At 34.7% G+C, this 12,367-nt stretch overlaps 2 protein-coding genes across 2 annotated transcripts; both read left to right on the top strand.

Moving 5' to 3' along the window:
* Positions 1-3,424: 3,424 nt before the first annotated feature.
* LOC120181693 (serine/threonine protein phosphatase 2A 57 kDa regulatory subunit B' theta isoform-like) lies at positions 3,425-6,714 on the top strand. Its single transcript, XM_039186777.1, has 4 exons — positions 3,425-3,603; positions 3,758-3,898; positions 4,033-5,417; positions 6,041-6,714. The coding sequence occupies exons 3-4, from the start codon at positions 4,260-4,262 to the stop codon at positions 6,398-6,400; spliced, it is 1,518 nt and encodes a 505-aa protein (XP_039042708.1). The 5' UTR covers positions 3,425-3,603; positions 3,758-3,898; positions 4,033-4,259; the 3' UTR covers positions 6,401-6,714.
* Positions 6,715-8,143: 1,429 nt separating this feature from the next.
* On the top strand, positions 8,144-10,368 carry LOC120181672 (probable carboxylesterase 11). Its single transcript, XM_039186759.1, has 2 exons — positions 8,144-9,137; positions 9,817-10,368. The coding sequence occupies exons 1-2, from the start codon at positions 8,350-8,352 to the stop codon at positions 10,352-10,354; spliced, it is 1,326 nt and encodes a 441-aa protein (XP_039042690.1). The 5' UTR covers positions 8,144-8,349; the 3' UTR covers positions 10,355-10,368.
* Positions 10,369-12,367: the final 1,999 nt, after the last annotated feature.

Here is a 12,367-nt window from a genome sequence, read left to right as displayed (position 1 = left end):
GTTGGGACGGTTTTGCATTACTCATTCAATCCCCAATACTTGCAGGTAGGGTTTTGGGGAATTTTCATTATATGTTTCGGGGATTTTTTTGTCTCTATGTCTATCCCTTACGGATCCTTACGGGTTTTGGTTAATCTCTATCCCAAAAAATAAATAAATATTTTTAAAAATTAACGCAACACTTAAAACTGTATATATCAGATTGCCTCAAATTGATCTTTATCTATAATATGAAAGTTTTAAACGTTAATATTCATCTAACACCCAATGTATATGTACGATCTTAATAATTTTCAATCTCAATAAATTAATGTATATTAAATGAGAAAATATCTAAATTTCAATTTTAGTTCCTTTAAGATGTAACAGTGGCAATACGTAATCTCACAAATATTTTTCGAGGATCCCCACGGTTATTTTTGTAAAATATCTGGGATCCCTACGATTATTTTTCGGTGATTCCCACAGTTATTCACACAGGTACGGTTCGATTATTCAGGCGGTTCGGATATAGCAATCCTCATCCCTATTCCCATTTGAGCTTCGAGAATAAAACTTATCTCATCCCTGTGGGTAAAGATTTTGGTTATTCTCTATCTCGTCGGTTCTGATCCCCACAGTTTTCATTTTTTCCTCTCACCTGATTCGTGATTGATTAAAATGGAAAGTTATTGAAATTGGTGTTTATTTTGGTTCGGTGGTTATAATTTAGAATTCATTTTAAACAAAAACAATAACTTTTTCTTATTGATTAATAATCCGGATTTAGTATTAAACTAAACATACTCTTGAGCTTGTCAATTGAAGTCTTATCTTTTACAACTTTGAAACCAAAAGGAGGATCTTATCTTGGACGTTGAAAGAGTCCATTTTTTGTGTTAAATTCACTGTCACTTCACCTAAATATATTTAATCACGGCATCACTTAGCGATGGGAAAATGATTACTTCATTGGCTTCTTTTATAACAGGGTAAATTACATCTAAACTCAATTTTGATCCATTTAGTATTTAAACTTTTAAATTTTTTTAAAATTATACATAAAATTTAGTTTTTATTTCACTTTAATATATTATTGTTAAAAAAAATTAGTTTTTGTTTTATTTTAATATTATCATTCAAAATTTAATGTTAAGTTTTGAAAAGATTAAAAGTTTATATACTAAAACGGACAAAAATTGATAGTTTATGTACTAAACATGTTAAGTTTTGACAACAAGATACTAAAATGAAATAAAATTTAAAATGTAAGTATGATTTAAAAAAATTAAAAATTTAGGTACTAAAATTGACTAAAACTGATAATTTTAGTATTAAATACATAATTTATCCTTTATAATAATACCAACAGTAATAAATCATCTATTAGAGATAGAGTTTTTAAGTTTGCTCAAACTCAAATTGCGCATGATATTTGAGCAGTTATCATAAAAGGATTAGGTATTTGAATAGAAAATTAAGACGAATTATAATATATATTATTGGTCAAATAAAACATCATCAATAACGTCTTGTCACATGCATACAAGATAAATACAATCATATCTATCATAAATAAAATATATCGATGATTCTCAATTGACAACATGATAAATAAGAGCGTGAACAAATGAGTTAATGACATACATAGATAGATCACTTCGACTTCTCAAAACATCAAACATAGAAGAGAAAAACCTAAAGAATATTCAAAGTGAAGAACTTCGACTATCGCAACGCGAACTTGGACTATCGTAATGCGAATATGTAAATCGCAATGCGATAGTCGAAGTTCGTGTTACGAATCTGGAAACTGATTTGCGATACCGGAGATTACGTTATGAATTACCGATCGCATTGCGATTTAGTTGGTCATTTTGACAAATTAAAAAAAAATAGTTAAAATCGTATATTATAAGACATTTTTTATCACTGAGATTATTTTCTCAAATAAAAATGGCATGGAAGTGACAAAAGGATACCATCACCGCCGCCATTGATGAAAAGCTTGTGAAAACCTCCCAGTAATTTTGTAACTGCAACAGAGGTTTTGTTTTTTAGCGTTTCTGAATAGAAAATTAATAGACAATCGTATAGGGTGTTTTCAAACTATGATTTTTATTTAAATTTGATATTTAAATTTTAAAATATTTTATATTATATTTTAAACTATGATCGTATTTAAAAATTAGCTAACCCTATTTCCATATATAATGGGGTGAAAGGGAGATAAGGTAGTAGGCTGCCCCCAACGTCAGGTTGAGAGCAGCTTCCGTGGAAGACCTCCGACAGTTATAATTATAAATTATTTACCGTGAGACTCGATCCCACGACCACAAAGTTAAGAGCCTTGTGCTCTACCAACTGAGCTGGACGAGCAATGTTATTTTCAAACTATCAATGTTATTTCATTTTTATTATTTCATTAATGTGTCAATAGTTTTATTGGTTAAGAATAGTTTATTTTTAAAATTATTAAAAGTTAAACTCTCGACATTCTAAAAACTTTTATGACCTTAAAAATTAGTATAATTAATGATATATAAATAAAAAAAATAAAAAAATAAAAAATATATATAGTATTGATTGCTTGAGAATATATACATAGCATTTACAATTTATAAACCGATTTCAAATAGGCTGCTTCCACGAGATAATATTTTCGAAATTTTTATTTCACGTGATAATGTACTCTCAAGTTTAATTGCTGAAGTAGGGTGATACACAGTTTGACCGTCATAGGTCGCCATGCCTTCCGGACGACCTACGACGTGGCAGCTTTCGAGAATAAACGACAACGACGTTGCATGACACATGCAAGCCAACCCATAGGTCGCCATGCACTCCCATGCACAACTCCCACATGCATCCCACAGCTCACAGCTCTCACATGCATCACTCCTTGGTCGCCCACAACTCACAGCTCTCACATGCATCACTCATTGGTCGCCCGGATTGTATGGGGATCTCCTTGGTTGCCCGGATTATATGGCGATCTCCTTTTATCATGTAGAATTCACCCTATCTCAGTAAATAATATATCTAAAGCATATCTCATGAAATAAAAAGTTCGAAAATATTATCTCGTGGATTTTGCTATTTCAAATATGGTCATGGTTTAATTAAAATTGATGTAGAATATTTTAAATATTTTTCTCAGCTAAAAAATATAATTTATTATTTCACGCGCCAAAACACGAACGTAGAATGTTTTCCTGACCACAACTGAAATCCGTGCAAAACCGAAGATGTTGACGTGGTAATTTACGAAGGTTAGAGGGATGACAAGGCAATATAGGCTGTGAAAATGGATTTGTCCTACGTCTGCAAAACCACCACTCGCTCTTGATCGTTGCGTGAGAGACACGACCTCATGAAAACACTTTCCATTTCTCATTCTTGTAGCCTTCATCTCATCCCCTCCCAAAGCAAATAAAAGGCGGGGTTTCCTGCGAAAGGTAAAAGGGTGATTTAGTCAATTTAGTTCCATCTTCATCCGGAGCAAATCAAAAAGCGAGAACTTTTCGGGTATGCTTAGAAAATTTTGATCTTTTTGAAAAAGAAGAAGAGATGGGATAATTAGAACATTTACTTTCCTCAAAAGACACACAAAATCATCCAGAGGTTGGTCGGTGATGTTTCTTTCTAAATTCCATTACTTTTTTACCCTTAGATTCTGAAAAGAAGAGTGCTTGTAAGTGTATGATATTTACCTTCATTCCATCATCATCGACCGGAGCTGTCTTTCTTTCTTATGTTATTTTTGATGATTTTGTAGGTTGCTTTTGGGGGGAAAATGCTAGTTGGGGTTGTTAAGATCAAACCAAGATCTTCATCTTTTGATGATCTAGCTTAATGTTTTTCTTTTCTTCTTTTATCTTTGAAAAGCTGGGGAAAATTAGTTTCAAGGAGACAACAGGTGAATATTCTTTGTTCCTTTCATTTTGAAGTGGGTAAAAGAAGATGAATTTTGAGATTTTCTATGCTGATTGGTACATTTTGTCATATAATTTGTTGATTTGCTTTAGCTTTGACTGGTTTTATATATTTTAGATATGTTGATGTTCAAAGAAACAAGGAATTTCTCTGTTGGCATTGAGTAAAATGATTCATCTTAGTGAGGATGGAGTTGCACATTTATTGGCGGATTGATTCATCAATGGCGTTCGGATTATGAGTGTACTTGTTTTTAGGTATTTGATGGTGCATTTGCTTTGAAGGGTTTCGTTTTTCGCTTCGAGTTGTTAAGTTTGTGAGAAGAAATTCTTGTTCAAGTTAGGATGATCAAACAAATACTTAATAGGCTCCCTCGGAAACCATCTAAGTCGAGCGACAATCATGATGTGGGAACCTTTACCTCCTCATCGAATGCTTCTACCAGTTCGAGTAATAGGTTTGCAAACCCAAGTTCAGGGCTGAATCAAGGGAATAAGATTTCTCAAGTGGTGAATGCAAAGTTGAATGGGAATACTTTCGCTGCTTCCTTCGAGGCATTGCCTGGCTTTAGAGATGTTCCGAATTCCGAGAAGCAGAACTTGTTTATCAAGAAAATGAACATGTGTTGCATTGTGTTTGACTTCACTGACCTGACGAAAAACGTCAAAGAGAAGGATATCAAGCGGCAAACCTTGCTGGAGCTTGTGGATTACGTTTCATCCGCTAATGGAAAGTTTTCAGAGATTGTTATGCTAGAAATTGTAAAGATGGTGTCTACAAATTTGTTTAGAACACTTACTTCTCCACCGCGTGAGAACAAGGTTTTAGAAGCATTTGATTTGGAAGAGGAGCCCTCAATGGATTCCGCATGGCCTCATTTGCAAGTTGTTTATGAATTTCTCTTGAGGTTTGTGGCATCACCTGAAACGGATGCAAAACTTGCCAAGCGATATATCAATCACTCTTTTGTTCTTAGGTTGTTAGACCTTTTTGATTCAGAGGACCCAAGAGAAAGGGAGTACCTGAAAACAGTGTTGCATCGCATCTATGGGAAATTTATGGTCCATCGTCCATTCATCAGGAAAGCAATCAACAATGTGTTCTTCCGGTTTATATTTGAAACCGAAAAACACAATGGAATCGCAGAGCTATTAGAAATACTTGGTAGTATAATTAACGGGTTTGCTTTGCCACTGAAAGAAGAACATAAGCTCTTTCTTGTCCGTGCGTTGATACCACTTCACAGACCAAAGTGCATACCCATGTATCATCAGCAGTTGTCATATTGCATTACTCAATTCGTGGAGAAAGACTGCAAGCTTGCTGATACCGTTATTCGGGGATTGCTAAAGTATTGGCCGATTATAAATAGCTCAAAAGAAGTCATGTTCTTGGGTGAACTGGAGGAAGTTTTAGAAGCCACACAACTTGCTGAGTTCCAACGCTGCATGGTTCGCTTATTCCGCCAGATAGGCCGTTGCTTGAGTAGCCCGCATTTTCAGGTACGAATTTCATCCAGTCTATTACTCGCAACTTTTCACTCTTTTCTATCTTAATGTAATCCCCTTGACAAAGCAATAGTAGTCAAATTTATTATATAGTTTTAACTTGCAGTTGCTAAAAGGATGTTGCATGGTTTGTAATAAATGTATGTTTGTTATTTGAATAGCTCGAAATTTTTGTGGCCTATGCCCCCTTTAATTTAGTTGGTTTGCAATGCGCTGACAAGAGGACAGTTTCAGACTTCAGTTTATTTTATAGCACTCGGGGGTATCTCCATGGTATCTGGTTTTTAATGTTATCCTTGTATAGTTATTTCAGTAGTGGTTATCTGTGTTACTTGAATTCGGGTGTAATTGGAGGGTCATTGGAGGATCATACCCCCAATGCATAGTTCCAACTATATGTCAAACATGGACGGCAGACGCGAGAACTTGAAGAAAAATGAAGAGATATAGTAACATAGGGAGCTACGGTGTGAAACTGCACTGAGTCGGTTTTGCTACTAGTGAATACACGCATTTAAATTTACGTTCGGAGCTAACATTTCGAAAGTTTGAAGATGATGTGCTAATTTCTTGCAGTCTTTCTATTTCATCTTTAGAAACTTGAACTTTGATTGCAGGTGGCAGAGAGGGCTCTGTTCTTGTGGAACAATGATCATATTGTGAACCTAATAAAACAGAACCGGAACATTATACTTCCCATTATCTTCCCTTCCTTGGAAAAGAATGCTAGAAACCACTGGAATCAGGCAGTGCTGAGCTTGACGCTAAACGTCCGCAAGATTTTCTCCGACACCGACACTGAGCTCTTTGAGGAGTGCTTGCGTAAGTTTGAAGAAGACAGAGCACGAGAAAACGAGGTTAAATGGAGACGCGAAGCCACATGGAAACGATTAGAAGAGATTGCTGCAATGAAAGCTGCAAGTAATGAACCCGTGCTTGTCTCGCCGGACGCGATTGCTCGCAAGCCATCTTGCTAGGACAGAAAAAGATCGCCATTTCAGCGGCCTAGATCGGTATGCAAACCGTGGGTCGGTGACTGGGGACGATGAAGCTGAGTTATCCATCATACCAAGTGTTCCACCACCTGAAAAAATAGGGTTGCTTGGATTTCGACGGATTCATCAAGATTGACGCTTTTTATGTTGGGAGTAAATCTAAAGCACCACTTTCTCATATATGCATAAAATTTGTAGACAATGAAAACAAATGAGCTTGGTTTGTAAAGTAGATATCTTTCCCTTTCAAAATGGAATGTAAGATTATCAGTGGGAATAAAATATTACAGAGAATAAAATTACTAGGAATATTGTATTTTATATTTGGTTGGTTTAATATGAATGTAAGATTACCGTATTTGGTTAAAAGAATAAAAGATTATTGAGAATGTTGTATTTTGTGTTTGGTTGGTTTAGCAGTAAGGTAAGATTAACGTGTTTGGTTAAAAGAATAAAATATTATTGAAATGTATATTTGATCAAATTGTCTTTAATATATATTTATTTTTTTAATAAGTTGAATTCTATTATAATATTACTATAAGATATTTATATATTTTCTTTAAAAAATTTAAATTTATAAATTTTTTTACAAAATTAAAAATATAAAAAGATTTAATGAAATGGTAAACTTTTATTTTAACCCCTGAATTTCATATAAAATTTTAATTATAGTTTTTTTTGTAAATCTAAAATAGGTTTAGGATAAATTTGTAATTTAATCTTCGAAGAATTTTTATTATTCAATGATAGAAGAAGGATATTTTTGAAAAAAAATTAAGAGCATTTTAGTCCAAAACGTCGATAATCCAACAATACCTAAGAGAAGGGGTAATGACATTTCCAGTAATATACCAAAAAAAATCAATTATTGGTGATAAAACATTATTAGAAATGAGATTACATGCTAACAAAACGGAAAAATGTAGATTCTATTCCCGACGAAATCCCACATTCCCCTAACAAAACATGCTCTAAAAGTTTTCTCCACTTATTTGTATCAATTTGTGAGTAGGGGTAGAGATAGAGATGAGCAAAATATTCAAAATCGACAGCTTTTGACTCAACTAAAATTGTTTCTTTAAAAAATATTTTTTTTAAATTAATTTCGGATCCAGATTTAGAGAATACTTATTCAACATTGTAATGATGTAATACTAAATTTGAAATTGTCATATAATCCAAGAATAATGTTTGTTTTTGGGGACATGTCATTGATTCTTGAACTTGTCTTCAAGTTGTCTAGTAAAATAATTCTTATATTTATTTTTGTAATTAATATATTCATTAAGGTTTTCAGATATCAAAGCTTGGATCATAAACAAATTGAAAAATAAGCAGAAAAAACAAATTCTAAAATGGTGGAGGAATCAGCATGACTTCACTTCCCTCCCGGTCGTGTTTTTGAAATTCCAAATTTAATACACAATTTACAAACAAATTACAGAAATCAATGTCTCTCCAACTGCTGTACCCTCCAATTCTAAGGCCTATGATGTCATTAAAGTACAATTAATTATTTAAATTTTCATATGATTTCACTAAAATAATCATAGATCATAACAGCTGAGTAAAGTTGCTGCTTAATTGCATGTAAGGTGTTACTGTTAACCCCTTTTCTTCAAAGTTTCTTCCTTTTTCTCTGCTTTGATTTGCACTGAAAACCCAAAGCAACGATTAAACCATTTGAATAACCGAACAATTCCCAGATTTTAAAAATCCTAATCACCCAATTTCCTATGCGAAGTTCCTCTCCTTAATTTGTCATTTCAAGTTTCATTCTTTACATCTCCAAAAAAAAAAAAAGCCATGGATTTACCTCCACAGCTCAGAGGCTTTTAGAAAAGGAGTTTGTTTTAAGCTTTATTTCCGGTTTCAAGTGCAACCCAGAATTCTTTATTCATCGAGGAAGTATATATTTAAGGGGGGAAATGCCAAGCATAGCCGTAAAATTATACAGTGTATTCTTCAAGTTCCTCTTGAAGCATCGTTTGCAGAATCGGATCCAAAACCATGTCGACGAATCAACCAATCCGTACGGTGTCACGACCCGACCCGAAGAATCCGTTTCCGCCGCCAACCCTTCTTTCACTGACGGTATAGCCACTAAAGATATCCACATCGACCCTACTGCCACAGCCCTTTCGATTCGGATCTTCCTCCCTGAATCGTCACTTTCCCCTCCCGAGCAACCCGAACCGAAATCCAAGCCCAGATCATCCCAACGGGATGACCGGAGGAATAGTTATCCTTATATCGGTGCCCCGACTAATGATCCGAGAAGGTGCAGTTTTGAAGGGTTGAATTTTAGATCCGACAGTAATGTCTATCAAGGGTATTCGCCATCACCTCAAAAGGGTCGACGATTGCCGATAATATTACAGTTTCACGGTGGTGGTTGGGTGAGTGGGAGCAATGAATCAGTTGCCAACGATGTCTTCTGTCGGAGGATAGCAAAATTGTGTGATGTTATAGTTGTGGCGGTCGGTTATAGGTTGGCGCCGGAGAATAAGTATCCGGCGGCTTTCGAGGATGGATTGAAGGTGTTGCATTGGTTAGCAAAGCAAGCGAATTTAGCCGAGTGTAGTAAGTCTATGGGGAGTGGGGCACTTGGGGTTGGAGCAGAGTTTACTAAGGCTCAAGTTCAAAGGCATATTCTGGATGCTTTTGGGGCGTCCATGGTTGAGCCATGGTTGGCTGCTCATGGAGATCCATCAAGGTTTTTATTCCAATTTTTTTGCTCATATAAAGTTTTTTTATCTTGATTCTCATTGTTTTCCTTAATGAATTCGGTACCCGTATCCGACACTTATCTCGTGAGTTTGTGGAACATAGGTTTAGTGTACTTTGTGCTTGGCATGAAGGGGATGCTGTGATTGTTGTTTTTGTTAGATTTGCTGTGTTTATTCATCAATTTGGTTATGGATAGGTGTTGAAAAATGCAATCTGATCACAGAAGTTTGACTCTATAAGTTTAAATTGCGTTATTATCGATAGATGAAGTGTTGGTAAAGTTTATCCTAATTGGTTTTATAGTTACAAATTACGATGATATTGGTGTAGTTTCAATATGCATTTCTTGATTAGGGAGATGTGATTTGTTGTAGGCTTGAATTTGTATTGGTTAGATATGTGTAGGTTAAATGCTTAATTGTAAATGAGGTTCGATTGTTAAACTTTCGAAAGTAATTTACTTTGGATAACTTGTGATTAGGCTGTTGAAGCTCATGTTAATTCTACAACTAGTTGATAAGTCTTTGATATCTAGAAGTCTGTCGAATCTGATTGCTCTTTCCGGGCGGTTTAGTGGCTTCGGAAGTTGTTTGTCTGTGTAACCATGCAATATAAAATTTTATTGCTATTCTGCCTAATCTTTATTTGTGATATTGTTGAAGCAGATGTGTTCTACTTGGAGTAAGTTGTGGAGCAAACATTGCGGATTATGTGGCGCGCAAAGCTGTCGAGGCTGGACGGCTTCTGGATCCTGTCAAGGTTGTAGCACAGGTCCTAATGTACCCGTTCTTCATCGGAAGTGTTCCCACACGGTCTGAAATAAATTTGGCAAACTCATACTTCTATGACAAGGCAATGTGCTTACTTGCATGGAAACTCTTTCTTCCCGAGGAAGAGTTCAGCCTCGACCACCCAGCTGCCAATCCACTCATCCCTCACAGGACCCCCCCTTTGAAGCTCATGCCCCCAACGCTGACAGTCGTAGCAGAGCTTGACTGGATGAGAGACCGAGCTATTGCTTACTCGGAGACACTACGGAAGGTAAATGTCGATGCACCTGTTCTTGAGTACAAGGATGCGGTTCACGAATTTGCAACACTAGACATGCTTCTAAACACCCCTCAGGCTCAGGCCTGTGCCGAGGATATCACCATCTGGATTAAGAAGTACATCTCATTGCGAGGTCACGAGTTCTCGTATTAAGTGAGGTTTTAAATGTAGAGAGAGAGAGAGAGAGAGAGAGAGAGAGAGAGAGAAAATTGCGGCAAAGCATCACTTCCGTTTTCGGTCGAAAAAAGAGAGTGCTGCAAATTTGCCATACACAGGATGGGGATAACGTATTGCATTTGTTCTTTCTTATTATCCCATATCCTGTTTTGTTCTTTTTGTAAGATAAACCGATAATAGATTAGTGAGCTGGAATTAGAGTGCACTATTTCTCATGCATAGTTTTATCCGACGGACCACTTGGTTACCGGATTTCGGTTGAGCGTCCGACAATGAGATTTTAAGAAAAACGAAGAGTTCGGGTAACATGGACCACCCAGACCGCCTTTGTGTTTGCCATATATGTTTTACAAAAGCTGGTTAGTGTAGAGTTCGAAGTTCCTTGTTTTAGAAGGAACTTTGGCAATGGCAGATTTCTTATCGTATTCGAAACATGTTGAAATAGCTCTCTCATTAACAACTTGACCTGAATGGCGGTTTAAAGCCGAGACTTGGGATGCTTTTATTCTACTCAAGATTTGATGGGAACACTTTATACTCTACTTTAGCACTGCTTGACAGTCTATTTATACCATCTGAAAGCAACAGAAATTCATAAAATTTCATAATGCAAAAGCCATACTCAATTAGTCCAATAATCATTTTCATGGATGGAACCTTAAAGATCAAGAAAGAGCTATAAAGTTTGATTATTGTGAATTGCACCAATAATGGCTCTGCTATTAGTGTTATACAGGCCGGCTGGTCTCGAATCTGCTTTTTGCCACCTTAAAGCTAATGCAGCAGCAGCATCTTGCCTCAGTGCCGGCTCCTCCTCATGCTTGAATCATATTAGTTTTCCTAAACAAATTTGAGCACCTCACATACCATTATATATATTTTTTAAAAATTTTGGATAAACTACAAGTTTAGTTCCTAAACTATTACTTTTATTTGTTTTGGAACCCAAACTTTTTTTTTAAATCATACCTGACGTCTAACTTAGGTTCATTTTGGTACCCCACAGTTAATTTTTTAACGGTGATGTTGACATGTCACCTTAAGAAAATATCATATCATCGTTGAAAAAATAAAAAAATATCACGTCAATAGTTCTATTATTTTTTAACGGCGATGTACCAAATTGAAACCTAAAATAAATGTTATGTATGATTTTGGAAAAAAATAAAGTTTAGGTACCAAAACCACTGCAAATGCTATTTGAGAGTTCATTATCAAAAGATTAAAAGTTTTTAAAATAGATACTACCACTTATAATCACCTAAATTAATAAAAAAAATTATAAAATAAACAAATATCAATTCAATTAAAAGCAATTAAATTGTCATTATCTCAAAATTTAATTAATAATATTATTATAATAATTTATCTTTTTATACTATTAAAATTTCTCATTAAGCCTCCAAAAGTTTTGTAAATTTTAATTACTCCCAAAATTTTGTGGGAAACTCTTGTTAAATTTCTCAACTGTTGCTGGACACAAGGGCTTGACATGAATATCATAAGAAAAAACTGAACAGTCCGAAATCTCTTTCTTAATATATGTGTGTCCAACCTAAAAAAAATTTCTAGATCAGTCACTGACTGTTCGTATAAAATTTGTTTATTACGTTAAATAAATTAGTATAAATAAAATTTTTATATTCATACAATAAACAAACAACCACAAATAGAGGTGTGTACAATCCATTTATGTTCACGAAGAATCTCGTTTGAAATTTCGTTTATGGGCTCGTTTATAAGTTGTTTGCTCATTTCTTCCTTTACTTTTATTTTTTTTACATTTTAATTTTTAAATATTGGTGAAGGTAAGGACTAAGTTGAAAATAGAGTAAATTTTGGATTTCAAATCGTGAAGCTTAAAGAACTTAAGAACTAGTCATATAATTTATCATTTTTCTGACTTGCAAATAAAATAATAAAAATAGAGTGTTGATCTTCAATGAAATCATCTTTAAATATATAAACGAACATATTTGTGAACATTAA

This window comes from Hibiscus syriacus, unplaced genomic scaffold, assembly GCF_006381635.1.
Source record: "Hibiscus syriacus cultivar Baekdansim isolate YM2019G1 unplaced genomic scaffold, ASM638163v2 tig00112530_pilon, whole genome shotgun sequence".
NCBI classification, from domain to species: domain Eukaryota; kingdom Viridiplantae; phylum Streptophyta; class Magnoliopsida; order Malvales; family Malvaceae; genus Hibiscus; species Hibiscus syriacus.
Note: the sequence above shows the minus strand (reverse complement) of the source record. Positions and strands in the feature narration are given on the sequence as shown.